Genomic DNA, 27,964 nt, shown 5'->3' with positions numbered 1-27,964 from the left:
GCGCTTGGGCGGGGTTGGTTGCTCTCTGCGTGTAGATCCCGGTAAGCTCTTCTGAGCGCAGGCGCGGAGTGTTGCCCTGGGTCACGTGAGGGGGAAACAGATTGGGCGGGCGGGAGGCGGAGTCCGGGGCGGGGTGGGGGGGCCGGTTTGTTGTGGTCGCCATTTTGCTGGTTGCATTACTGGGTAATCGGGGCCCTGGCTCGCTGCGTCTACCGGATATCTTCAGCCAGTGGGCAGGACTGAGCTCGGGCTTCCCGAGCAGTTTGAGTTCCCTTGCCCGCGCCCTCAGGTAACGACGCGGCTACGGGCGGGGCAGCACTCGCTCTCGGGAGGGGGGTAGTACGGGACCCGCCCTGCCCGCGTCGCCGCGAGATTTAGCATGAGGCCGAGGGAGAAGAGGAGGGGGGCGGTGGGCAGGTGCAGGCCTTGCCTGGCTATTCTTAGTCGGATTCTTGGAAGGGGCCGAGCCCCGAGGTAGCAGTCTTGGGAGGGAGGCTGGGAGGGGGTAGCCGGGCCTCGCTCCCGCTCTTTGTTTGGGCTCGGCTCCGCCGGCCGCATCCTCGTCGCCTAGCAACAGCTGTCCTGGACTGTAATTGGTTGAGCTCTTGGCAGCAGCAGCCAATGGCAAGGTTGTTGCCATCGTAGGTGTGGACTGCCAAGCTCTGTCCGGCCCCGCCCGCCGGGGCTCTGCTGGCCCCGGCGGGCCTCCAGGGTTGGGGGGCGGGACGCTGGGGTCCCCTGGGGCGGGTGGCTGCGCTGGGCGGTGCTGGCGGGGCGAGGGTTAACCCGCCCCTCCCCCGTCCACCTGCTTTCCCCTTCCCCCGCGTGCCCCGGGCTGACCCTCGTCCCCTCCTCTCCCCGCCCTTGGCGGGGCGGCGGCTGCTGTTGTCACCCACCGAGCCGCCTGTCCCGCTTGTCCTCCCCGCCGCGGGGCTTGCCGGGCCGGCCGGGCCGGGACAGGCGGCCGTCTTCTCACCACAGACACCACCGCCATGCTGGCCGCTCGCCCACCCCACTGGGGGCCCCACCGCGCCCCAGCCCCCCGTGGGCGCGCCAGCCCCGACCCGGGTAGGGGGTGGGGGCTGGGAGAGAGGGTCCTGGTGTGGGAGGGCCCCGAGGAAGAGATTGTTTTGTGGGGGAGCTCCAAGAGAGAGGAGGGGTCGTGGAGTGGCCAGGCTTGGCATAGGGGAAGAGGATTGACATGGGAGAAGGCCCGTGGGGAGAGGATTTTGGTGTGATAGATGCTCTGAAAGGGTAGAACTCTGTGATATTTGGGGGATTTACCTATGGGGGACTTCTAGGAATGGGCACAGTTGTGGATTGACCCTGGTGTAGAGGAGTGACTGGAGAGAGGGCCCTGACAGGAATAACGATTAGGGATGGTGGAGGTAGGAGCCAGGGTAGGGGAGACAAGGACCATCCACTCTAAACCGTGGGAAGGAACGCCTCCCCCTTGCTTCCATCAGAAGGAGTGGGCCTTGATTGGGGGTGGGCGGGGGCTTGGAGTAATGTGGGGAAGGGCCCTGATGTGGCATGGGGGAACTGGAATATGGTTTGGGAAATTACGGAGGGGTGGTCTCCAGTGGGAGGAAATGATAGGGAAGAGGTCTTAGCACCATACGGGGAGGGTCCCTGGGAAGGGTGTACCCTGGTGGGTGAGAATGCCATAGGGTTAGGACCCTGTTATGAAGGAGTTCTCAGATAACCTTGGTGTGATCAGGAGGTCCCTGAGGACCCTGCTGTGCTTTGGAGGGGGCCCAGAAGACTCTCATGTGGTTTGGGGGGATCTTAGAGTTCTCTGGATTGGGGGACCAACTGGGAAGGGTAGATCTTGAAGTGGAGGGACCTTGCTGTGGTAAGAGGTCGTGACGTTCAGGGAAGACTACAGGATGGTGGGATCTTGTGTGAGGGGCCCTGGGGAGGGCCGTGAGTAGAAATGCGGAGAGAAGAGTGAACCCTACTCCCTGTACTGTCTGTGGTTTCTCTCTTCTTCTCTTCCTGTCCCGCAATTATTCGTGTCTTTCTGTCCTTTCCTGTCATGGCCCACATCCCTGCCTGGCTCCCAATCATTCCCTTTTCCATGTTCCTCTCTTTGTGCTGCCTGCTTCATTTATTTGGTACTCATTTGTTGGGGACTCCGCTGTGCCCCCCCCCACTTCTGTCTGTCCCCTCTCTTCACTGCCACCTGCCGCCTTGTCGTACCCTCTTCTTCCTCACTCTGTGCCCTGCCTTCTCTGTGTTGTCCTCCTCTTTCCCGCTTGGTACTGCCCAACACATCCCCTTGTTCCATGTTGTTCCCCCGCCTCCCGCCCGCTCTCAGGTCTCAGCGGCGGTGGCAGCCGAGGTGCAGGATGCGAGAAGGCGCCCCCCGGCCGGGCTCCCGCTCCAGGCCTCACTCCCCTGCGGTCCTCTGAGCCCACCATGGCCGTCCCACCGGGCCATGGTCCCTTCTCTGGCTTCCCGGGGCCCCAGGAGCACACGCAGGTACGCGTCCAGCTGGATCCTCACCTGCCTGGGGGTCGGGGGAGGCTGGGATAGAAGGATCTTGGGGCCAAAAAGATGGTGTGGTTGCCCAAGACAGTATCCCAGGAGCATGAAGGGTGCCATGGGAGTGGAAGGTATAGAGGAGTTGCTGGCGGAGTCAGGGTTTGGAGAGCCTGGGTTCAAATCCTGGCACCACAGTTATATTACTCAGGTTCTCCGTGTTTCAGTTTCCTGTTCTGTCAAATGGGGCCTATAATGATACCTACCTCACAGGGTTGTTGTGAGGATTAAACAAGTTAACGAAATGGAATTGGAAATGCTGAGAACATAGTAAGCACTCAATAAATGTTCATTAAGGGGGACAAAAAAAGTCCAGAGTGAAAGATCTGGAGGGTTTGAAAGGGAAGAAGGTTGAGCTGCAGGGTCTTAGAGCCAGCAAGGCCTGGGGGCGCAGGGTAAAGACCTTCAAGGGTAGACTGTTAAGGCTCTAAACTGTAGAGCTGGAAGCAGGATGGAGTAGGAGGTCCAGGGTGCTGGACCCAGATCCAAGATCCTTAGGATGAGAAAACTGGTCAAAGATGCACAGAGTGGGGGGTGAGGGTTAGGAAGGCCCCAAGGGATGAGGATAAAGCAAGACAGGGAGCTCCTCAACATGGGATACCCAAAATGGATGGTCTCAGGTGAAGGATTGGGAGGGTCAGAGCCCAGGTTTTCTATCCGATCTCTCCCACTGAGATGTTTAGAAGAGTAAAGGTATGTGATGAAAGATCAGGGGTAAATAGTTCACTTCATTCACTCAGCAGATTTTAACGAACACCCACTATGTGCCAGGCCCTGCTCCAGGCACGGGAGATAAAGCAAGAGCAAGATAAAGTTTCTGCCCTTGGGGAGTTTCTATTCTAGTGGGGTCGTCAGACAGTGACCAACTAAATAATGTGTGTGGAAATGATGAGCCAGCTGCCCATGCAGTTCTGCCCCTTGAGGTCAGAGGCGAAGGCCTGTGCTCAGTGCTCACCCGTCACCCCGCCTCCCCCAGGTATTGCCTGATGGGCGGCTACTGCCGCGGAGGCTGCCCCTGGCCTTCCGAGACGCGACCTCAGCCCCGCTGCGCAAGCTCTCCGTGGACCTCATCAAGACCTACAAGCACATCAATGAGGTGGGCAGGGGGTGGGGGACACCGGCTGGGTGCTGAGGGGTCCTGGCATCGGTCACTCACCAGTCCTCATCTCCCGGCCGGCCGGGCAGGTATACTATGCGAAGAAGAAGCGGCGGGCCCAGCAGGTGCCACCTCAGGACTCGAGCACCAAGAAGGAGAAAAAGGTCCTGAACCACGGTTATGACGATGACAACCATGACTACATCGTGCGCAGTGGCGAGCGCTGGCTGGAGCGCTATGAGATTGACTCGCTCATTGGCAAAGGCTCCTTCGGCCAGGTGCGGGATGCCCCCCACCCGACCCTGATCCAGGGGTTAGGAGGTACGGGCACCCACTGATACTGACCCACACAGCCAGTGGTTCAGTGGCTTCCAAGTTCCGTGCTGGGCCACTCACCCCAGTGCAATCACTTGGTTACCTGTGCCTCAGTTTCCTTTCCTGTAAAATAGTGCAAATAACAGGACTCTCCACGTAAGGTTGTTGTGTTATCTCATGTCCAGTGTTCACACTCGTGTCTGACTGTTGGTGAACACTCAAATTGAGTTATTAGTGTTACTGATGGTGATATTGGTGGGTCTCCTTACTGGAGGGAGAAGAGTGGCGGTACCTGGCTCTGTCCTCCACGCCCCCATTCCCTCACTTTGTGACATGCCTGTGGTCACAGGTGGTGAAAGCCTATGATCATCAGACCCAGGAGCTGGTGGCCATCAAGATCATCAAGAACAAAAAGGCCTTCCTGAACCAGGCCCAGATTGAGCTGCGGCTGCTGGAGCTGATGAACCAGCATGACACAGAGATGAAGTACTATATAGGTGAGGCCTGGGGCAGAGGTGCCTGGGGATGGGTCACCCTCGGTGCAGGAAGGGGCTGGTGTCTTCAGGGCAGGGTTTGGTCTGTAATTCCCTGACATCAGTGATTTCTCCTGCCGCTTTCAGGATGTCTACCCTATTCACATGAGAATGCTGGTCAGAGTTTATCCCGTGCTCACTAAGGGTCAGACTCTGTTGTGAGAACTTTACATAAATTCACTTGTTTAACCCGCACCGCAGCCCCATTATCATTGCCCACAGCTTGGAGATGAAAAAACAGAGGCACTTAGGTGCTGTCACTTGCAGAAGGTCGCAGTGTTTGTACTCAGTAGAGCTATAATTTGACCAGGCAGTGGACTCCAGAGCCTTTACTCTTAACATCTATGCCAGTCTTTTTCCTCTTTCCTGTACTGATTCCTCTTAGAAAAAGCAAGTAGATTTAAGGAGTGTGTTTCTTTTAAAAGGAAAATACACATCCTTACAGTAAATGGAAAGCAAGCATCGCTTGTCACAAAAATAAACAGAACTGAGACTAAAACAATATTATAAAATTAAATGAGGAAGTGTAGGATGGTGTTAAAAAACCCATCAGCACCAAATGTAAACTTTCTCTTTGGTTTAATCAGGAAGTTTGACAGAGACTTGAAAAGAAAATTAACTTCCTGTGTGAAACAAGTTATAGACATATACAAACATCCTGATTAACAGCTGGTACCTGTGGGCACGCCACAGTTTGGCCTGTGCTCCAGAAGCAGAGACACAGATCTGGTTCCAGCCTCTCTCCTTATGAGCGTGGGCCCCAGGCCGCCGCTGGCCCTCTCTGAGCCTCAGTTTCTTCTCCCTCGGCCCATTTCCGTCCTCTTCCCGGCAGTGCACCTGAAGCGGCACTTCATGTTCCGGAACCACCTGTGCCTGGTGTTCGAGCTGCTTTCCTACAACCTATACGACCTCCTGCGCAACACGCACTTCCGTGGCGTCTCGCTGAACCTGACGCGGAAACTAGCGCAGCAGCTCTGCACGGCGCTGCTCTTCCTGGCCACGCCCGAGCTCAGCATCATTCACTGCGACCTCAAGCCCGAGAACATCCTGCTCTGCAACCCCAAGCGCAGCGCCATCAAAATCGTGGATTTCGGCAGCTCCTGCCAGCTTGGCCAGCGGGTGCGGCCCCGGGGCGGGGCCAGTGGTGTGGGTGTGGCCAGACTGTGGGCGGGGCCAACTGGTGGCCTGGGGCCAAGGGGCGAGGCTAGGAGGGGATGGGATCGTAATGTGCAGCTTGAAGTGGCCGATGCCTGAGGGATAGTGCTTGGGATGGGGGTGTCTGCGGGTACGGAGGGTCGGGCCAGTGGGTGAAGGAGAGGGCCACAGGGTATACTGCCGGAAGGAAAGGGAGGAGTGGAGCCTGGGAGAACAAGCCAGTTTTGAGGCTGCCAGATTGTAGGGGGGGAGAGGGGGAGTTGGGTGGCTTTGAGCCTGGCGTGGTAGATTGCAAAGTTTTGTTTACCCTGTGCTCTTAAAGCTGGGGATGGAAGGGGGTGGGGCTCTTCAGCTTTGCAGCTTCCTGTGAGCTGGCATTTAAGATGATGCTGGTAGTGGTTTGAAAAGTGTCCAGTTTGGGAGAGTGGGAAGGGCCTAGGTTTACAGACTCCCAGCCTCTGGTGACCAAGAGGGGCTCAGGATCAGGCCAGCAGAAATGGAGATCAGGATCAGATTAGGCCAGCAGAGACTCCTGCAGCCGATGAATAAGATAGTGGTAGTGACTCCTGGAAAGCTGGTGTTGATAACATCAGGGTTTGGAGACCCCTGTCCCCAGTTTTGGGGGCAGGAGACCTGTCCTTAGTCAGTCCTCCTAGCTGTGGGGGTGTCACTGGTACGAGTCGGGGAGGCGGGACCTCTGACTATTGCCCTCTCTCCTCCCCCAGATCTACCAGTACATCCAGAGCCGTTTCTACCGTTCTCCCGAGGTGCTCCTGGGCACACCCTACGACTTGGCCATTGACATGTGGTCCCTGGGCTGCATCCTGGTGGAGATGCACACTGGAGAGCCCCTCTTCAGTGGCTCCAACGAGGTGTGCTCCTGAGGAGGGGGTGTGCTGGAGGGGGTGGAGGCCTGGCCGGCCTGATGATCCTGACCGCCTGCCTGCTCTCAGGTGGACCAGATGAACCGCATTGTGGAGGTGCTGGGCATCCCACCGGCCCCCATGCTGGACCAGGCACCCAAGGCTCGAAAGTACTTTGAGCGGCTGCCTGGGGGTGGCTGGACCCTGCGAAGGACAAAGGAACTCAGGAAGGTGCGGCCCCTGCCCCATGCCGCTCCTCCTACCCCGGTGGCCGCTCACTCTCACACTTGGGGCTCCCTTCTCCCCCTTCTCCCTGCTTCCCTGCCCTTGTGTCTTTCCCTTCCTTCCTCTTCCCTCCGCCCCGTCTGTCCTTTCCTTCCTCCCCCACCCACCCCATCTCTCCTACTACCCACCCCACAACTCTTCTTAGCTCCTCTCTTTCCACTTTCTCTCCTGTGCCTCTGTTTCCCCGTGTGTGTCTCCCTGCCCCTCCTGCCCACTGACGGCCACTCTCTTGCCCCCCCTCCCACCTCCCCCTGCCAGGATTACCAGGGCCCCGGGACACGGCGGCTGCAGGAGGTGCTGGGCGTGCAGACGGGCGGGCCCGGGGGCCGGCGGGCGGGGGAGCCGGGCCACAGCCCCGCCGACTACCTCCGCTTCCAGGACCTGGTGCTGCGCATGCTGGAGTATGAGCCCGCCGCCCGCATCAGCCCACTGGGGGCTCTGCAGCACGGCTTCTTCCGCCGCACGGCTGATGAGGCCACCAACACGGGCCCGGCAGGCAGCAGTGCCTCCACCTCGCCCGCGCCCCTCGATACCTGCCCCTCTTCCAGTACCGCCAGCTCCATCTCCAGCTCTGGTGGGTGCTCAGTGCCAGATGGGGTAGAACAGGGGTCGGGGCAGCTCTGGTTTGGCCTGATCTGGCGGCGGCCTTGTCACTGGGCCTTCACCTAGAGCTATGAAACTGCATGATCCTCAACTCCAGAATGGGTGGGGTAGGCGAGCTCAGACTGGCCCTGATTTGGTCTCTGAAACTGAGCTTGGGTTCAGATCTCTAAAACTGGTTCTGACTCTTTGACCCCCCAAACTGAACTCTGACCCCTGATCTCAAAATTGGGTCTGATCCTTCGACTGGGTGCTGGCCCCAAAGCCCAGACCTGGGCCTGGACCATGAACCAGACTCAGCCACCTGAAAACCCAGCCCTACTTTTCTTCGCTTAAGGCCTCTCCTCTCTTTCCCTGGCACTTCCAGGAGGCTCCAGTGGCTCCTCCAGTGACAACCGGACCTACCGCTATAGCAACCGATATTGTGGGGGCCCTGGGCCCCCCATCGCTGACTGTGAGATGAACAGCCCCCAGGTAATGGGACCTTGGGGACTTTGGAAGTGGGTGGTGGAGTGTCCGGGGCTTCAGGACCTAGGTCTCCATCACCAACTGTTCCTTTGCTCCTTTAGGTCCTGCCCTCCCAGCCACTGCGCCCCTGGGCAGGGGGTGATGTGCCGCACAAGACACATCAGGCCCCTGCCTCTGCCTCATCACTGCCAGGGGCCGGGGCCCAGTTACCCCCTCAACCCCGATGCCTTGGCCGTCCCCTGTCACCAACCTCGCCACCACCCCCGGAGCTGATGGATGTGAGCCTGGTGGGCGGCCCTCCGGACTGCTCCCAGCCTCACCCAGCGCCTGCCCCCCAGCACCCGGCTGCCTCAGCCCTCCGGACTCGGATGACAGGAGGTCGTCCACCCCTCCCACCCCCTGATGACCCTGCCACTCTGGGGCCTCACTTGGGCCTCTGTGGTATACCCCAGAGCACGGCAGCCAGCTCATGACCCTGCCCCCTCCCTGGGGCCCCTCCTGAAGCCATACCCCCCCACCCACCCAATCTGGGGGCCCTGGGCTCCCATCCTCATCTCTCCCGTTGACTGGAATTGCTGCTACCCAGCCGGGGTGGGTGAGGCCTGCACTGATTGGGGCCTGGGGCAGGGGTTCAAGGAGAGGGGTTTAGGCTCACCTCCCCACTAAGGACTGGACCCTTGGTCCCTTCTCTCCCCTTGTTTTCTATTTATTGTACCAAAGACAGTGGTGGTCCAGTGCGGGGAGGGGGAGATTCCCTCTCACCCCAGGGCCCTAGGAGGGGGTGGGGGCAGGTAGGGGGAGATGGCCTTGCTCCTCCTTGCTGTACCCCCCAGTAAAGAGCTTTCTCACATTCCCGGCTGAGCGTTTGCAGGCCCTCGGCTCCCCTCACCCAGCCCTCAGAGGTGTGGTGGGGAACGGTGTTTGGGGAAGGGGTGCTGGAAGAGCTTTGTCGTGTGGGATGAGTCCCTGGTCCCTGGGGAGGTTATGGCTATTGGTGCAGGCATGGGGCTGCAGGAGGTCTGGGGCTGTGGAATCCTAGGCAGAAATCCTGGATAGGATGCTAGCCCACACTTGCTCTTTCTAGGGTAAGCTGAGACCTTGAAAGGTAAAGGCCCAGCTCTGGCCTGTCTCTGGGAAACATCAGGTTCTGCTCTAATAAGCCAGGGCTTCCACAGAGTCCGCACAGGCATGGCTCATTTTGCCAGGCATCTGGTAGGTGCTGAGTGCATGTAGCAGGCCTTATTGGTGCCACCTGGGGAATGGCAGGCAGGCAGGCAGTGGGCACAGAATTTACCCCCCCACACGTCTTGTCTCACTCTTCGGAACCATTGTGGAGCAAAGCATTTTAAGATTCTCAGGCAAAAAGAAATTCCCGGGGTTCCAGGTAAGTGGGCCTGTTTCCATGGAAATTTGGAAACTTCTGTCTCTAACCGGCCAATCAAGAGCCACCAGGATCAAAGGGTATCGTCCCCCGCCACCGGGGCGCGGCGCTTCCTGGGAAATGGAGTTCTATTTGGCAATTTCTTCTCCCCGTTTTCGTTGCTGAACTACAAAGACCAGAATTGTTTTCGCTCACGTGTTTAGGGGCGGGTTCTCGGGTAGCCAATCGGCCGTCAGAAGCAGCCGGAGCCCGGATGCTTAAGGCGGGCTGTAGTGGAGGAGAAGGCCGTGATTGGGCGGCTTTGGCCAGACTCTGCGGGAGTATTGAGTTCTCTAAGTCTTGCGGAAGGTGGGTGACTCCGCTGTGCCGGGAGAGCGCGCAGGTTAGGCGTTCATAGTTACTGAACAGGAGGTAAGCGCGGAGGCCTGAAGCGGCCCCACCACGTGGGGCGTCACTAACCTCTGTGTTGGGCCCGGCTCGCGGGAAGCCCCAGTCAGTAGGAGAGACGGGCAAAGGCCCCATTACGGGCCTGCATGTGTTCGCTAACGGAGGCAGCGTGAAACGCGGAGAGAACCCAGGCCCGGCACCGGTAGGAAACCTTGCCGGGGAAGGAGGTGCTGTCTGAGCTGAGACCTGAAGACGGAGGGACGTTTGGGGGTGGCGGTATTGCGGTGGAATGGCTTGCGCAAAGGCAACGATGAGAAATAGCCTGGTGTGTGAATGTCCTGCAGGTGATTGGTGTTGGTGGAAATTTTATTGAAAATGCTGTGTGAATTAGATCGTGGAAGATTTTGTTGGCTCTTTAAGGAGTTTGGACTTTGTCCTGAGGGCAGTGAGGAGCCACGGAGGGGTTTCCAGAAGGGAAGGGGCCCAATTTGCTGCCAGCTGGGAATAGATCGACGGGAAAAAGACTAGGGTCTGGGAGCCCAGGATGGCAGCTGTGGTATCCTAGGCAGGAGATGTCGGGGATGGAGCAGGGCAGGGGCCTTGGATGGGAGGGGAGGATGAATGTCGGTGGGGGAGACTTCCAGAAGGCTGAGTTGACAGGCTGTGTGGGAGAGGGAGGCGAAGACGGGCGCGAAAGGGATCTCTCCAGCACTGTGGGACAGTGCCTGACATATCAAAAATGCTTATAAAACTTTTTTTTTGAATGAACGGTCGTAGGAAGCAGGTACTACTATGATCTCCCTTTTGCAAATAAGATTACTAATGGTAGAGAAAATTAAGTAACTTGCCCAGGATCACATGGCTAGGAAGTGGAGGGCTCAGGATTTGTGTGTGAACTATTGACTTAGCAAGGTGCAGGATGAACCTCAAGACATCAGCAGGAGTCAAATCATGTGGGTCCTGTGAGGAATTTGTGATGAGCATGGAAATATATATTCCCAATTTCTGTTTCTAGCCCAGAACCCCTCTCCTGGCCTGTTGACTGACTGCCAACATGATAATCTCCTCCTGGATATCTAGAGATATTGAGAGTAATCTTTGCGAAATTGAACTCCTGGTTTTTTCCCCAAAACGTGTACCTCCCACATTCTCACTAAATGCCACCTCCATTCTTTTCAGACCAAAACCTTGGGAGTTGTCCTTGGTTCCCTTCTTTGTCTTTTGTCCATGTCTGGTCCATCAGCAAATACCTTCAAAGGATATTCAGAATCGGACCATTTCTTCTCACCTCCACTCCTGTCACCCTGGCCCTGTCCACCCTTATCTCCTGCCTAGACCTCAGTGGTCTATTTGCTTCCCACTGTCTGTTTCTCACATGCAGCCAAAGGGACACTGTGAACACCTGGGTCTGGTCACATCCCTCCCCTGCTCGGTACCCTGTGGCTCCATCTCACAGAAAGTAAATGCCACGTTCCTCTCCATGGCCCGCAAGGCCCTGCATTATCTGTCCCTGTGGCCTGTCTGACATCATCTACTCCCTTCTCCTTGTTCCCTCTGTTCCAGCCACACTGGCCTCAGGGCCTCTGCAATTGCTGTTTTCTTTACGTTGAACACTCTTCTCCCGAATAGTCAACGCTCACCACCAGCATCTCCTTTAGGTCTTTACTCAGATGTTACTTTCTCCTTGAGATCTTTCTTGACCACCCTTCTAGAATGGTGCCACAAATATTTGTATCTGGGCTTCCCTGGTGGCGCAGTGGTGATGAATCCACCTGCCAATGCAGGGGACGTGGGTTCGAGCCCTGGTCCGGGAAGATCCCACATGCCGCGGAGCAACTAAGCCCGTGCGCCACAGCTACTGAGGCCCACGCGCCTAGAGCCCGTGCCCTGAAACAAGAGAAGCCAATGCAGTGAGAAGCCCACGCACCGCAACAAAGAGCAGCCCCCGCTCGCTGCAACTAGAGAAAAGCCCGCGCGCAGCAACAAAGACCCAATGCAGCCAAAAATAAATAAATTTATTAAAAAAAAATTCATATCTGTCTTCTCTTTAGCTTTTTCCTTAGCATTAATCATATCACTGCTTAACACGTTGCATAATTTATCTTGTTTACTGTCTGTCTCCCCCCATAGTAGATCATGAGCTTCATGAGGGCAGGAGCTTTTGTCTACTCCATGCTTTATGTCTAACACCTAGAAGAGCTCTTGACATGTAGTACAGGCTCAATAACTATTTACTGAATGAATGGATGGATGATTTCAGTAGTACAATTCCCGATCCTAGTATTCTAGGGACTCTGTTGATCCTCTATGCACAGAACCTTAAGGGGCTGCCTTAAAGTTTTCTGAGGTCTCAGACATTCAACAGACATTTCACCTTGCCTCTGCTTTGTGCTCAGGATTGAGAATACAGCAGAGAACAAAACAGTTTCCCTGTCCCCAGAGAGCTCACAGTCTCCGGGGTGGAGGTTCAGATTGTCAACTTACCACGCAAATATGAAATTACAGAGAAAGGTAGAGTGTCATAAGAGCACTTAACAGGAAGTCTAATCTGGACCCTAGGAAGTGAGTTTTGAGGTGATGGGGTAGGCATTAACTTTGTTAAGAGGTAAGTGTGTGTGTGGTGCTTGGAACCTAGAGGCTGAGGGGGAGCAAGAGGCCAGACCATGTGGATCCTGTAAGCAGTCTGTGTCCTTACCCCACGTGCAGTGGGAAGTTGTAGAAGAATTTTTTTTTTTTTTTTTTTTTTTTTGCCTCTCCACGCAGCTTCCCGGAACTCCCAGGGAAGTTGTGGAAGAATTTTTTTTAAACAGTGTAAGCAGGCATGGTTGGTTACGTGTGTTAAAAACTCCCCCAGGCCGTAGTGTGGGGAATTGGCTATAGGGGATTAAGGATTGAAGTAGACCAGTGAGGAGGCTGCTACTAAAGAAGGCCGCGTGTTCTTTCCTGCTTCTCCCATGAAGAGGTGGGGTCTCCTCCTCCCTTTTAATCTGGGCTGGTCTGTGAGTTGTTTTGACCCGCAGAATGCAGTGGAAGTGATGATCTGCTGGTTGGAAGGCCTGGGCCTTAAGAGGCCTGGCAGCTGTGCTTTTTACTGTCTTGGAGCCCTGGGCCACCGGAGAAAGAAGTCCAGCTCCCCCACTGGAGAGAGATGTGGAAAGAGAGAGGCCCAGTCATCCCCCAGCTCTTCCACTGTTTTAGCCGATGTGCTAAATCACACATGAGTGATGCCATCTTAGATAGTCTAGCCCAGCTCCAGCTGACACCATGTGGCATTGAGACGAGCCATCCTGAGTCAGAGCCTTGTCCAAACTACAGAATCGGAAGCAAACAGATGGTTGCTATTTTAAGCCACTGTGTTTTGAGGATGACTTGTTACCCAGCAATAGCTAACTGAAACAAACGAATGTTTTTTGAGATCTTACCGTTTTATGTATTAGCTCATTTAATCCTCATAGTCATTCTATGTGGTAATATTATTATTGCCTTTATATGTAGAGGGAACTAGGGCACAGAGAAGTTAGTGGCATACTAGCAAGATACCTGACACATAGTAAGTGCTGAGCATGTGATAGCTATTATCAGCAGCATGTTCATCAGCATTAAAATTTCCATGATTGTTAAAGAAGCGATAGTAAAAGGAATTAGAGCGTTATTAACCTAGTTACTAGTGGTATGATTTTAAATAAGTGACTTCACCTTTCTGAGGTTCAATTTCTTCACTGTAAAATGGAAATTATAATACTTTTCATCTCAGAGGATTATTGTGAGGAGCACAGGGTCTGACAGGGGGCAAACATCTAATATACAGCAGGGATGATAATTACTGAAAAGCACGCATCCAAGTGTGTTGTGGCCACAGGGATGAAGCTATTTTCTTGGAAGGCCTAGTGGAGAGACAGAAAGGCATCAGGTCCTTGGTGATGTTGTCAAAGTGCTGGATCAGGCTTCACCTGAAATGAGTTACTTCAGGACTTTCTTATTAGGGAATCCAATAAACCTTTTTTTTTTTTAATCATTTAAGCCCAGTTGAATTGGGCTTTCTGTTACTTGGAACCAACATCCTGATTCCTGGGTTCTGTTATTTGTTGATTCATCAGATATGGAATACTGTTTAAAGCACTGTTTTAGGTGCTGGTATTATAATGGTGAACAAGACCCTCAAAAGCCCTGTCCTCGTGGAACTTACATTCTAGTGGGGAAGGTAGATGATTTTTTTTTAAATAAATTTATTTATTTTATTTTTGTATGCGTTGGGTCTTCGTTGCCGTGCGCGAGCTTTCTCTAGTTGCGGCGAGCGGGGGCTGCTCTTCGTTGCGGTGCGCAGGCTTCTCATTGCAGTGGCTTCTCTTGTTGTGGAGCACGGGCTCTAGGCGCACAGGCTTCAGTAGTTGTGGCACACGGGCTCAGTAGTTGTGGCACACGGGCTTAGTTGCTCCGCAGCATGTGGGGTCTTCCCAAACCAGGGCTTGAACCCGTGTCCCCTGCATTGGCAGGCGGATTCTTAACCACTGCGCCACCAGGGAAGCCCCGAAGGTAGATGATTTTTAAAGATTAATATTAGTGATATGAGCTGTGAAGGCTGAGGGTAGGGATAGAGAGTGACAAGAGCTGCTGTTTTAGGGGGAGGGGTTCAATAAGATATCCTTGAGGAAATGTTATTGGAGGAGGGACCTGACAAAAAGGGAGGAAGCCAGCTGTGCGCCTGTTTTGGGAAGAAGGACATTCCAAGTGGAAAAAAACAGCAAGTTCAAAGGCCCTGAGGTGTGCTCGGTGTGTGGGAGGAGCAGAAAGGAGTGAACTGGACCAGACTGAGCCCGTTGAGCGGGAAGGAGATGAGGGCAAGGGGGCCTGCAGGGCTGGATGGGCCTTGGGAAGGGCTTGAATTTGATTGGCAGTGAGATGGGAAGCAGTTGGAGCATCCTGAGCTGAAGAGTGACGTGACCTCACGTCCTAATGGGATTCCTCTGGCTGCCATGTGGGCACCAAGGTGGACGCAGGGCTCCAGCGAAGAGGCTGCTGCACTAGTGCAGCCGAGAGACGATGGTGGCTTGGCCAGCGTGGTAGCAGTGGAAGTGGGCAGATGTGGTTGGTTTGGGGGTGTAATTTGAAGGAAGGAGTGGGCAGGATTTAGGTGTGGGGGGAGAAAGGGGAGTTAACGACTGTAAGATTTTTAGCCTGCGCAGAGGGCCTGTAGCTGTGGGAGCCTGTGGACGTGGTAAGCATCCCAGCGGGGTGAGCAAGCAGCGCGATACAGGAGTCTGGCATCCAGGGGCGAGTTCTGGGCTGGAGATATAAACTTGGGAGTCACTGGTATTTTCACGGTACTAAGGCCCAGGATGAGATCACTAAGGAAGGGAGTGTGGGTGGCACTGGGGTCTGGGAGTGGGAGCAGCGAGCTTTGTGGGGAGGTTACTGCAGTCGTCTAGGCGAGAGATGACGGTGGCCTGGACCAGGGCATAGGCAGGCGTGAGCAGTCGTCTGGATGCACTTTGAAGGCAGAACCCACAATGGATTGGTTGCGGGTGATGACAAAGAAATGGACCAGGGCCTCCCGAGAACAGAACAGAGTCAGAACATGGGGCAGCGACTCTGCTTCCCTCCTGCCCCAGGCCCTGTGGTCTCTGCTGCTCTTTGCGTCTGCCGCTTCCTCTGTTGGCAGGCAGCTGGGCTGGCCCTGGGTGGGCTCTTGCCCTGACTCTATGCGACCTTCCAGTGCAGTGCCCCACGGCCCTTCTGTCCCCATTCCAAACGCCCCCAGACAGAACTCGGACTGCTGGGGTCCAGCATCCAATCCTGCTCAACCCGCTGTAGCTGGAGCATTCCTACAGTGATGTCTGTCTGCTGGGAAGGGCTGTGGGCCGGGCGGTCGCCTCAGATCTTCACACAGTGTTCCTGATAGTTGGTGTATTATGGGCAGGCGTTGGGCGTGATTTGACCCTGTTTTGGTAGGTGGGTGGGACAGACCATTTACGTAGCCTTAGACTCGTCCTGGGTTGGGGGATGGGGCAGGGGAAACCAGGAAGGTGGGGTCCGGCAGGCTCTGGCTCAGAAGGGTTAGGGTCGGGTTGGGAGAGGTGGTGGGGCTCCAGCACAGCTTCTGCCACCCGTGGGTGCTCCCACAGTAAGGGACACACAGCGATGACTGAGACAGCTTCCATGCTGCCCTCACAGAGCACACGTGGGGGGCGGACAAGCCCTTACCAGATGGGGTCAGGGCGGGAAGGGGGAGCCCAGAGGAAGCACCTGACCTAGTTGAAGGTATCAGGGAGGACTTCCTGGAGTAGAGACCCCATGAGATGAGACCTGAAGAGTCAGATGAAGGGAGTTAGGGACTCTGCCGGTGACTGCTTGTAGCCCAGTTAGTAGATACTTTAAATTTTTTTTATTTTTATAACTTTAGATTTACAGAAAAGTTGCAAAGATAGTACAGAGACTTCCCATATACCTTACACTCAGCGTCCCCTAATGTTGGCATCTTACTTAATGGCAGTACATTTGTCAAAACTAAGAAATGATCATTGATTAGTATTCTACTACTGAATCTCCCGACTTCGTTCATATTCCGCCCGTTTTTCCACTAATGTTCTTTTTCTGTTCCAGGATACAATCCAGGGTACCCTGTTGCATTTATTCATCCTGTTTCCTTGGTCTCCTCCAATCTGTGACAGTTTCTCAGTCTTTGTTTTCCATGACCTTGACAGTTTTGAGGAGTACCGGTCAGGTATTTTGTAGAATGTCCCTCAGTCTGGGATTGTCTAATGTTTTTCTCATGGTTAGACGGGGATTGTACGTTTGGGGAAGAATATCACTCAGGGGATGGTAACCCGGATCACTTCGTTGCAGCGGTGTCCGCCAGGTTTCTCAACTGTAATCTGACAGGTTTTCCCTTCCCTTACGCTGTTTAGAAGCAGGTCACAAAATCCAGCCCGTAAGCTCCAGTTCCTGGAGGGAAAATATCAGAGAATTTGTGTTCATATTGTCAAAACCACTACAGTATTGATAAACACGGGAAGATCCTTTGAGGCTGTGCAAATGTCCTATTTCTCCTCAAAGTTCCACCCACGAATTTTGGCATTCATCTGTGGACCTTGCCTGCAAAAATCATTACTGTGGTGTTCTAATGATACTTTTCTCTTTTCCTCATTTCTCCTACATGAATTACTGGGAATTCTTCTGTAGGAAGGTTTGTCCCTTCTACCCCATTTATTTTATTTGTATAATCATTAATTTATATCAGTATGGACTCATGGGTATTTATTTTATTCTTTGGGTATAACCCAATACTATCATAATTAACTTTTTCACTCAAATTGTTCCAGTTTTGGCCCTAGGGGCTCTTTCAGGTTGGCTCTGTGTTCTTTATTCTTTTTTTTCCTTGAGCACTTCCTTACTTTTTGGCACCGTAAGATGCTCCAGGCTTACGCTGCTTTTTCCTTGCCCCAGCCCTAGAGTCAGCCCCTTTCCAGGGAGCCCTGGTTCCTTTGATGGAGAATGGTATTAGAAACCAAGGTCTGGACACTGAGTGTGGTCATTGCTGCTGAGGTGTCCTGTTTCTAGTCCCTCTCAGCTGACAGAGCTGGGGAAAAGGTATGTGTACAAACCCATGGATACACACATCTATATTTCTGTGTGTGTGTGTGTGTATAGATATAGATATCTGTTTATAAAAATAAACCTCAGTCCATACTGCTATCTCTGACTAATCCATCTCCAGAGGGTTCATTCTCACCTTCCCCCCTCGTTTTCTTTGTAACTTCTTTCTCTGGCAGTGAGAAACCTGGCTCAGTGGGCACTTTTTGGTGTTCATCTTATGGGCCGTCTTGGCAGGAATTGGCAGTGTTGGCCATTCCCACCTTCCGTAAGGATACCCTCTCCCGGGTTTCTGCGACAATCCTGTCCCCTGGTTTTTCTCCTGTGTCTTGCTTCTTTGCAAGAAGTTCCTGTTTTCGCTGACCTCTTAAATCTGGCGGGCTCTTCTCTCCTCCCACCCCGGGCCGTCTTACCCTCTTCTGTGGTCTGTTTCCTGCCTCTGTGCTGATGATGTCCTCTCTCTGCCCTTAGCTCCACCTCCTCCCTGGGCCCCAGACCTCAGGGTCCTGAGGCCTCAGGAAGCCCTGTCCCCATCCTGCCCTCAGGCCCGGCTGATCCCTGCGCCCCTAATTCTCACCGTGTGCCACACTGCAGACCTGCTCCGCCTCCGGGTCCCTATCTTAGGGGTGGTTCCTCCACACCCCAGGCTCCCAGGGAGAGCCCGGGGCTTCATCCTTGATGCCTCCCTCCCTGTCCCCACCCTGCAGCCCAACCCGTCATCCTTCAGAGCTTGACCACTAGGACTCCTGGACGTTTCTCCCACCTGCCCCTTCTCGCCTTTCGTGGCCCTGCCTTGGGCTAACCCTGTCCTCTCCCACCTTGTCTCTGCCTGGCCTCCCATCTCACTGTTTAACCCACCTCCCACTTGACAGCTGAGGGATTTTTGTGAAACAGAACTGATCGTGCCCTCCTGCTTGAAGCCTTTCCATGTTTCTCCAGAGTCCTTAGGACCAAGTCCTAACTCCTTAGACTAATGCTGAAGACTTGGTGTGATCTGGCCCCTGACTGTCGCTCAGCCTGTCTCCCTGGCCGCTTGAGCTGCAGACACACTGAGCTTCCTCTCTTCCCTCGAGCGTGGCCAGTGCTCTCACCTGGGCCCCGGCACGGACCCTCTCTCGGCCCCAGCAACCTTCAGCCCAGCCAGTGCTGCCCAGTCCACCACACACCTCCCACTTTCTTCCCACTCATATTACTTTGAAACACTCCCAGACATCATCTGGAAAGATGATGAACAAGATGTAACCAGTGGTCATTTCTGAGTGTTGGAAGTAGGGGAGTTGCAAAATTTTTTTGCAACAAACACGTTTTCGCTGACCACTAACATAACACACCAAGAGCTGTTGCGGGAGAGAGAGTTAACTAAACAAGAAAAAAGTCACATGCTGTTTGAGTCTAAGAGGAAGAGACCCCTCAAGAATCATTTGTATTACCTACAAAATCCTGCCAGGCAGGAAGAGAACAGAGGTGTGTTTCTCAGCACACTGTAACAGTCACCCCAGACTGGACTTTGGAGGAGTGCTTGTAAGATTCCTTTCAAAATCACATCAACTTAGGGAACTTTCTATTGTTAATTTTCACAGTTATCATTATAGACAGGACTTATGTAATTTAGACAGTGTTTGACAAGCATTTGGAACAACTGACTTGTAGAAAAGGATTTTGCACGTCTAAAGGAAGGTTACTAAAGTACATTGGTGTTGGGAGAATTCTTGTCTTATCCTCTGATATCAGTGAATTCTGTGTAAAGGAACTATGGATGCATCTGCTTTGAGACCTTTTGCAGCTTTACATCTGGCTGGCACGGGCTTTAATAATCACTGCCCACGTTTACATGGCGCTGCTTCATGCCAGGCACCAGTGTAAGCCCTCTGCATGTATGAATTCAGTAATAACCGCACATGGCCCTTACGAGGCAGCTGCTGTCATTATCCCAGTTTTTCAGTGAGGCATTTAGAGTTTAACTCAGTTGCTTCAGGTTCCAGAGCCTAGTAAGTGGCAGCTTTGATCCCAGGATTTGATCCCAGGAATTTGATCCCAGGAATACCGTTGGTTCTGTTGTCTGTGCCTTCAACCCCCTTCCTCCTGGACCTGGACGACTCCATTCTTAAAGGAGAAGCTCATGTTCTTTCTTTTTTTTTTTTTTTTTTTTTTTTTGGCCTCGCGGCACGGCTAACAGGATCTTAGTTCCCTGACCAGGGATTGAACCCCGGGCCTCCGCAGTGCTCAGCACTGCACCTCCAGGGAGGCCCCTGAGATGTTCACGGTTCTGAGTACTGCAATTTCTTCTTTTCAGAAGAGGTTAAATGACTTTCTTTTCTAGTTGCCAAAAATCTGTTTTCAACATCCCCAATTACTTGCAAAGAGAAACACTTTTAACTTTTCTTTTTTAAGGGAAAATTTCAAACACGCACAAAAGCAGAGAGAAAAGTCTAATGAGCACCCATCACGCAGCTTCAGCAGTGAACCAGCATGCGGCCATTCTCGCTCCATCCATGTCCTGCACCTTTTCCTCCCCTGCTCAGTTCATTTGAAAGCAAATCCAGGTATGTTTTATTAAAAGACATTGCCTTTAAAGAAAAGGGGACCTACAGTTCCCTGCCCCAAGTCCTCCCCCTTCTGGCAAACTGAACACCTTCCTGATTCTCTCTTCCCTCTCCCCTCATTTTCCAAATGCAGACACACCTGTGCAGGATGTGATACTATCACTGGCTCAGTCCCTGGCTCTCCCATTTCCTGAAACCCTACCCACCCCCGGGCATTTTTCCACGTTGCCCTGAAGCCTGAAAATGGCCCTCCTAGTGACCGTGGATGGCTGGTGCTGCCTGGCAGGCCCCTCCCCTGCAGAGGGACATTTAATCTACGTGTGGCTTTCTGCCGTCATAGTGGCCTCTCCCTTATTTGGGTTATTTTCTGGATGCCCCTCCACTCAAGCCAGGTCAGGCCTCCTGTAACACCCCTTGCACTCTGTAACTTCAAGCACAGTATGTTTAACATAGTCGAAATGAAACAGGGATTTGGGTACTTATCTATTAATTGCCTGGAGCTCCATGACTCAGGTCTGTCTTTATCCCTGCTGTGTCCCCACCATCACCCAGCACAGGGCCTGGCACACAGTAGGCTCTCAGTAACGGGAATGAATGAATGATTGCCAAGGTCAATATCTGGGCGTTTATCATGAGGGCAATAGGAAGCCACAGACGTGTTTTAGGCAGAACTGGACCCATTTTTCTCAAACTAATGTGCATATAAATCCCGTGAGATCTTGTTAAAATGCAGATTCTGAGTCAGTGGGTCTGGGGAGGGGCCTGAGGTTCTGCATTCCTAACAGGCTCCCAAATGATGCCAGTGCTTCGCGTCACAAGGCTCTTGCTGTGCTGTTCAGTAAGGCAGCCAGCAGCCACGTGTGGCTGCTGAGGATTTGAACTGTGGCTGGTGTGACCTGATACGTGTTCCAAGTGTAAAATACCAGCCAGATTTCAAAGCCTTAGCACATGTAAAATATCTCATTAATAGTTTTTATACTGATCACATGTTAACATGGTAATATTTTGGATATATCAGGTTAAATAAAATTTTATTAAAATTCATTTTACCTGTTTTTGGTTTTTAATGTGGCTACTAGAAAATTTTAAATTACATCTGTGGTTCTCATTATGTTTCTATTGGATCATGCTGGTCTAGAACACGCCAGACTCTTTCTCACCTCTAAGCATTTGTACATGCTTTTCCCTCTTTTTGAAGCACCCCCCCCTTTCTCCCTACCTCCTCTTCACAACTAATCGCACACATCTTTCAGGTCTCAAGATGTCTCCTCCTCCAGGAAGCCCCCTTGAGCCCCCAGGGTGGGTCAGGTATCCGTTTTGGGCTTCTGCTCTCTGGGTTTCCCCCATCCCAGCCCTGACCATCTGTGATGTCAGCATCTAAACGTCTGTCTCCCGGAGATTGGAGACAAGATGGCAGAGTAGAAGGACTTGAGCTCACCTCCTCTCACGAAAACATCAAAATCACAACTAACTGCTGAACAACCATCAACAAAAAAAGACTGGAACCTACCAGAAAAGATACTCTATGTCCAAAGACAAAGAAGAAGCCACAGGGAGACAGTAGGAGGGACACTTTCACAATATAAATGTCTGTCTCCCTCTTTAGAAAGATAAACGCATGAGGATGGAGACAAAGTCTGTTCTGGTCACCACTTTTATCTCCAGAACCTGGCACAGAGTCAGTAATATCTGTTAACTGAATTAAGAAATGACAAGTAAGATGTGGGTCATGCGCACTTGTAACTCTTGAACTGGACCATGAAGCCGGCTCTCGAGGTCTTGTTTTGATGTGCCCTGACATCAGCGCAGCATTTTGAACTGCTTTAACTTTTATTGGGTGTACAGTAGACATGTTGTGAATCTCATCAGCACATGCACCAGGTGAGATGTCCAAGAAAGTATGTAATAGCACTGACAGCAAAAAATCGGAAACCTGATGTCCACTAAAAGGAGAATGGATAAATTGTATATTCACACAGTGGAACATTATGCAGCAATGAAAAGGAAGGAACTACAGGTGCACAAGAAAAATAATGTGTGAAAGGAGCAAAATTCAGAAGATTTCATATAGGATGATACTATTTTATAAAGCTCAAAACCAAGCACACAGAAACATTGTTTAGGCATTTGAAAATATGTGATAAAACTGTATCTTAAAATAGCAAGGGGGAGAGGGAATCTTTTGGGATTGGTTGCACTGTGCAGTTAAAATGGGTATATTTTATTGTGCGTAAATTATACCTCAGGAAAGCTGAATTAAAAAGGAGAGTGGGCAGAACAGACTACCTGTTGTGCCTCTGGATATACTGTGTAAGGAGGTGATGCTGGGGGCAAATGCCACCATATGGTGACTCACCTGTCATGCTGAGGAGGTCAGGCAGAAGAAAGGACCTGAGCCACTTAATCACTGAGCCAGGTAAGGGACTTTGCTTTCTGTGCTATGTCTCCAGTTCCAGTTCCATGCCTGGTGATTATTTGGAGCTCAATAAATATAGGTACTTTTAAGTAAAATTCTTTTGGAAGTAAAATATAATTTTCTTAACTGTTTGAATTTAACAACCCCAAAACACCTTGCCTCTGGAGTGCTTGCTGTGTGAAGTAACGCATTTCCTTCTGATTCAAGCCCTTTTGACTTGGATCCTCTTATCTGTAGCCAAACACATCTTAACTGGTGGCCGCGTGGTGAGTGAGTTAACTGCTAACATTTTAGGGGTGTTAAAAAACAAAATTTATGGGGGGTGGGGTGGAAGGGAGGCTCAAGAGGGAGGGGATGTATGTATACATATAGCTGATTCACTTTGTTCTACAGCAGAAACCAACCCAACATTGTAAAGCAATTATGCTCCAATTAAAAAAAAATAAAGACGTAAAAGAAAAAAATTTTCCCTGGGTAAATTGAGATCTAATTGGCACTATTTAAAAAATTCATGAATTGGGCAGCATTCTATATGGCAGACAGATATTCCTGGAAGTTACACAACATGGAAGGCTTTTATAGTAAGGAGGATGGGACAAGGAAACGAAGTTATCAGCAAGGAAAAAATGAAAGTTCATTGGTGGAAAACAAAAGTTCAGGTGACACTGGCTTCTCACTGGCTGAGCTGTGGTGTTTTCCATTGGCTGGGCTTGTTGCAAGACAAGAAGGAAGTCTTCCTTCCCCCTGCTAGGGTGGTAAAGTAGTTGTGCTTCCTGTTTGGGAGTGCAAGGTACCTCTCTTCCTCCTGGGGTCAGTAACTGGCATCTTCCTGTCTGGGTAATTGGTATTCCTCCTGTTTGCGGTAATTCACAACGAGTGGTAGGGCATGAGACCTCCCTCTACAGGCCTCTCTGACTCCAATTTTAGTTGGTTTCCTTTTATTAATTTTCACAGGGGACACCTACTGCATGTCAGGCCGTATGTGAGGCCCTTACCTGCATGATTTCTTTGAATCTTCACAACACCCCTGTGAGGTGTTGTGGGCCCTCAAAGAAACTACAGATGTCAAGCTTGCTCTTGCCTCCCATTGGATGCCTCCTGGGTCTAGACACACTGCTGTGTCTGCCCATCACCTTCAAGGAATTCCAACATGGCAATCACACATTCAAGAGCTCAGCCAACTTCCAGAAACATGAGTGATAATAGTAATCAGCACTATTTTATGTCACTAAGTTTAGGGAGGCTTGTTAAGCAGCAGTAGGTAACTGACACACACCCCCTCTCCCCAAGGGTAACCACTGTGCTGACTTCTAATGCCGTAGATTTTTTTTCCCAATTCTTTACTTTGTATAAATGAAATAATAAAGTGTATCAACCTCCGGGTTTCCTCTTTTATCATGATCTCTGTGCTTGGACCCATCTTACGAGAGTTTAATGAGTGGGCACACACTTTGGCTTCCTGGTGCCCCTTCCTTTGAAGGTGGTGTAGTGGACATTGGTTATATTGGCCTGTCCAACATCCATTCATATTTCTGGTTGCAGCACCCCAAATTATCCCTCACTCTTCATCTGTGTGTTTGGGGGACAGCAAAGTCCACCTGCTGGTTCTCTAGGGATGAGCCCACAACCTAGGCCTGGCTAATGAGAATCTTCCATCTCCCCGACCACAATGACTGTTCAGAAATGGGCCTGTGATCTGAACCTAGCCAGGGTGGGCTTCTGCTGGACTAGTAGGGAAGGGGAACTCCTTTTATCATATGGTTTCCCAGCTGGTAGAATCTAAGGCCAGAGCTGCTAGGGGCCCATTGTGAAAGGAGAGCTTGCCTGGGAATGAAGACAACCCAAGAAAGGAAGGCAGAGCTGGGAAACGGAAAGAGAAAGAGAATCCTAGCTACCTCCTTGGCCCTGGGTCCACCTGTACCTGAAGGCAAACTTAACCTGTTTCAATTAGATCAGTCTATAAATACCTTTTCTGTTTAAGCCAGTTTGAATTTGGGTTTTCTGTTATTTGTAGCCCAAAGAGTCCCTGCAGAGGGTTATGCACATGGAGTTGTTTAAAAAGACCCAGTCAGCATTTCCATTAGCTGGACCCAGTCGTCGTGTGGAAAAGGCAGTGTAACAGTACAGAAGTTCTCACACTGTGGAATCTGGACCAGGCCCACCAGCATCACCTGGGACCTTATGAGAAATGCAAATTCTTGGGTTCAACGTTAGCGAATCACAAACTCGGAATGGGTTCCGGCAAGAGTGTTTTGAGAAGCCCGCCAGGGGCTGTGTGCTAGCCAGAGCGTCACCGCAGGTGAGCATGGTGGGAGAGAAACGGCACAGGCCTGAGGTCCAAGTTGTGTCTTTGCCGCTCTCTGTCTGGCCCTCTGATTTCAGGTGAGTTACATAAATCACCCTGCTTCACATTTCCTATCTGGAAAATGGTGCACTTCTATTTGTTAGTACTGTTATGTGGGCCAATGAGTTAACAGAGGTAAATCGTTCCGAACAGTGCCTGGCACATAGTCCACGCCATTAAAGTTAGATCCATGGTTTTCAGACTTCGTTGGACATTAGAATCACCTTGGAGGGCTTGTTAAAACATTGATTGCTCGGCCCTCCCCTCCCCTCAGAATTTCTGATTCTCACTAAGGGGAGCCTGGAAATTTGCATTTTTAACTAGTTCCCAGGTGAAGTTGGCGCTGCTGGTCCAGGGGACCCTGCTTTGAAAACCACTGAGTCAGATGTTATTGCTAGTGGTCTCCAACTCCCTTTCTGGTGGTTCGGCAGTCACCTCAGGTGCTCTGGAATCGCTCTTTTCCACTGACTCAGGCTCCTTTCTCCTCCTCTCCCTCCCCTCTGGCATCAGTTTTGATAGCTGGATTCTCTGCTGGTAATCAGAGCTCTGAGCCCAGCTTTCCGCTGGGAATAGCCCCAGCCTCCACCTGTTCAGGGAAGCTGATTGATGGTTCCTTCAACCACAACTGCTCCTTTTTTGTCTGCCTTCAGAACTGTCTCCAGCTTTCTTATATAAGCAGACCCCTTTCCTCCTAATCTCTAGTCGGCTGCATTTGCCACATCATCCCTGACACTGGCTGTCCAACCCCCATCGCAGGCATTGCTTTGCTTTGCTAATACAAATGGCTTTAAATGCAGAGCCAATTAAGCTCCCCTCCAACAAGCTCCTCTATAACTTGACCTGTTAGCTAGAGCAAGAAGGTCAGTGTGGCTGGAGCTGAGAGTGAGGGAGAGGGATGGCAGGAGATTAGGTCAGACATATAGGCAGAATGTAGATTGTACAAGGCTTTACATGTCATGAGAAGAACTTGGGCTCTAACCTGATAGTGGTAAAAATTTTAAATCATTTAAAAACTTGTGACATATAGTATATCTATATGTATATACACACACATTTATACACGTGTATACAGTTGAAAAAAATTATACACTGAACACACGTGTAGCCACCACATAGGTAAGAAATGGGACATTGCCAGTCAAAACCTTCCCTAGCATTTGTGGATCCTGGACCAACAGTGCAAATGGAGGCTCCCTACCTATAGCTCTCGCCCGCTCTTCCCATTCCTGTCTACATCCTGAACCCTTGTGGGGTCATCCATGCATGTGTGAGGACACCCTAATCTGCATGGTGGAGCTTGGTCCATCTCCTCAGACCACCTCTTGCGCACCCCTTGGATCTAGAGGTGTGCACACCGGCATGACGTGCCCTGGGTTTGGGGGCAAGATAGACTATGACAAGGTCCACACGGGTGCTGGAAGCAGGTTCAGGAACACCTGGGTAGAGGATTCTAGAGAACTGGGTCCTCCGTGCATGGCCTGGAACTGCATTATCCAAGAAGGTAGCCGCTAGTCACATATGGCTATTAAATTAATAAAATGAAATAAAATTTAAAATTGAGTGCCTCAGTTATGCTAGCCACACTTTAAGTGCTCATTAGCCACAGCTGGCTAGTGTCTATTGCACTGGACAGTGCAGATATAGAATGTCTATAATTGCAGAATGTTCTATTGAACCGTGCTGGTTGGGAAGGAGGAGTGGTTTGGGTTCCATAAGATAGGACAGTATGACTCCCCCCACCCCCCCGCTGCAACTGGAAGAAAGGGCAGGCAGGAGAAACTGCCTGTGAGAGTAACCAGATGTTGGATTTAACAGACAAAGCCTTCAAAGTAGCCATTATATAAATATGTCCCAATAACTAAAGGGAATCATGACTTAAAAAGTAAAAGTAAGGTATGATGATAATGACTTACCAAATTTAAAATATCAATAAAGAATTAGATATTATAAAATAGAACCAAATGGAAGTTAGGAGCTGAGAAGTGCAATAACTGAAATGAAAAAATCACTAGAGGGGCTCAATAGTAGATCTGAGCTGACAGGAGAAATAATTAACAAATTTGAAGAGAGATATTATGTATTCTAAAGAACAAAGAGAAAAAAGAATGAAGAAACAAAATAAACAGAGCCCAGAGAAAAGTGGGACACCATTTAGCAAAACAGTATACACTTAGTGGAATGCCAAAAGGAGAGGAGAGAGAGAGCAGAAGAAAAATTATTCTAAGAAATAATGGTGTATACACACACACAACACATGCAAACATACATACATGTACATATAGTATTGTTGGGCCTATAACATATAGAATGGTACTGTAACTGCCAACAACAGCACAAAGGAAGTACATTAAAGCAAAGTTGTATTGGGCTAAGGAGAGGCCTCCAGATGGTAATGTGAAATGAACAAGAACAAATGAAGAGAACGAGAAATGGTAAGTAAGAAGGTTAATATAACAAAAGCTATAAATATATGCTTGCTCTCCTCTCTTCTCTCATCCTCTTTAAAAGATATAACACTATATAAAGTAATAATTAAAACAATGCATTCTTGGTAACATTTATACATGTAAAATGTATACCAATAATACAATACAAAGGGGGTAAAGGTAATAGAACTCTACAGGAGGGACTTCCCTGGTGGGGCACTGGTTAAGAATCCACCTGCCAATGCAGGGGACGTGGGTTCGAGCCCTGGTCCAGGAAGATCCCACATGCCACGGAGCAACTAAGCCCGTGTGCCACAACTACTGAGCCTCCGCTCTAGAGCCTGCGCACCGCAACTACTGAACCCTGCACACTCTAGGGCCCATGTGCTGCAACTACTGAAGCCCGAGTGCCTAGAGTCCATGCTCCGCAACAAGAGGAGCCACTGCAGTGAGAAGCCTGTGCACCACAACAAAGAGTAGCCCCCACTCGCCGCAACTAGAGGAAGCCTGTATGCAGCAATGAAGACGCAACACAGCCAAAAAAAAAAAAAAAAAATTCTATAGGAGCAATGTGGCTATAGCTCACTGGAATTAAGTTAGTATAAACCTGAAGCTCATTCTGATTAGTTAAGATGTATATGGTAAGCCCTAAGCAACCACTAAGGAAATCACTCAAAAAAATTAATGAAAAGAAATTAGTAAAGAAATTTAAATGCTACATTAGAAAAGATTCACTTAATGTAAAAGAAACAGTAAAGGAAGAATAAAGGAGCAAAACAGGCATGAAACACATAGAAAATAAAAAGTGAAATGGCAGATATAAATTAACTATACCAATAATAACATTAAAATTTAATAGATTAAAACTATCCAATCAAAAGGTAGAGATTGTCGGGGGAAAAAAAAAAAGAACCCACCAAGATCCAATGACATGTGACCTATAGGAAACATACTTTAGATTCGAAGATACAAATAGACCAAAAGTGATAGAATGTAAAAGGTATATCATGTAAATAGC

The 27,964-nt window shown here is 50.9% G+C and overlaps 1 protein-coding gene and 1 long non-coding RNA gene across 6 annotated transcripts; both read left to right on the top strand.

Moving 5' to 3' along the window:
- Nucleotides 1–130: 130 nt before the first annotated feature.
- DYRK1B (dual specificity tyrosine phosphorylation regulated kinase 1B) lies at nucleotides 131–8,709 on the top strand. 5 transcript variants are annotated; one of them, XM_082366712.1, is made up of 11 exons: nucleotides 131–289; nucleotides 2,321–2,484; nucleotides 3,521–3,640; nucleotides 3,730–3,918; nucleotides 4,305–4,452; nucleotides 5,321–5,607; nucleotides 6,369–6,515; nucleotides 6,597–6,737; nucleotides 7,050–7,365; nucleotides 7,759–7,865; nucleotides 7,961–8,709. In XM_082366712.1, the coding sequence occupies exons 2-11, from the start codon at nucleotides 2,422–2,424 to the stop codon at nucleotides 8,330–8,332; spliced, it is 1,890 nt and encodes a 629-aa protein (XP_082222838.1). In that variant the 5' UTR covers nucleotides 131–289; nucleotides 2,321–2,421; the 3' UTR covers nucleotides 8,333–8,709. The 5 variants fall into 5 exon arrangements, with proteins under 5 accessions (XP_082222838.1, XP_082222839.1, XP_082222836.1 ...); XM_082366713.1 differs by having other exon boundaries at nucleotides 132–289; nucleotides 7,170–7,365; XM_082366710.1 differs by lacking the exon at nucleotides 131–289 and adding an exon at nucleotides 689–1,068.
- An 8,511-nt stretch (nucleotides 8,710–17,220) lies between these two features.
- On the top strand, nucleotides 17,221–20,804 carry LOC309616329. The gene is made up of 3 exons (XR_014237425.1): nucleotides 17,221–19,515; nucleotides 19,609–19,760; nucleotides 19,894–20,804. It is a non-coding gene; the product is annotated as an uncharacterized lncRNA (long non-coding RNA).
- The last annotated feature ends 7,160 nt before the right edge of the window (nucleotides 20,805–27,964 follow it).

This window comes from Balaenoptera borealis (assembly GCF_965194805.1).
Source record: "Balaenoptera borealis genome assembly, chromosome: 19".
Taxonomy (NCBI): domain Eukaryota; kingdom Metazoa; phylum Chordata; class Mammalia; order Artiodactyla; family Balaenopteridae; genus Balaenoptera; species Balaenoptera borealis.
Note: the sequence above shows the minus strand (reverse complement) of the source record. Positions and strands in the feature narration are given on the sequence as shown.

Bases quoted from the DNA above. Each gene is read 5' to 3' on its own strand.
- DYRK1B (XM_082366710.1), top strand. From the start codon at position 993: ATGCTGGCCGCTCGCCCACCCCACTGGGGGCCCCACCGCGCCCCAGCC. The intron at 3,919-4,304 runs GTGCGGGATGCC...CTGTGGTCACAG, and splicing joins GCAAAGGCTCCTTCGGCCAG to GTGGTGAAAGCCTATGATCA. The intron at 4,453-5,320 runs GTGAGGCCTGGG...TCTTCCCGGCAG, and splicing joins AGAGATGAAGTACTATATAG to TGCACCTGAAGCGGCACTTC.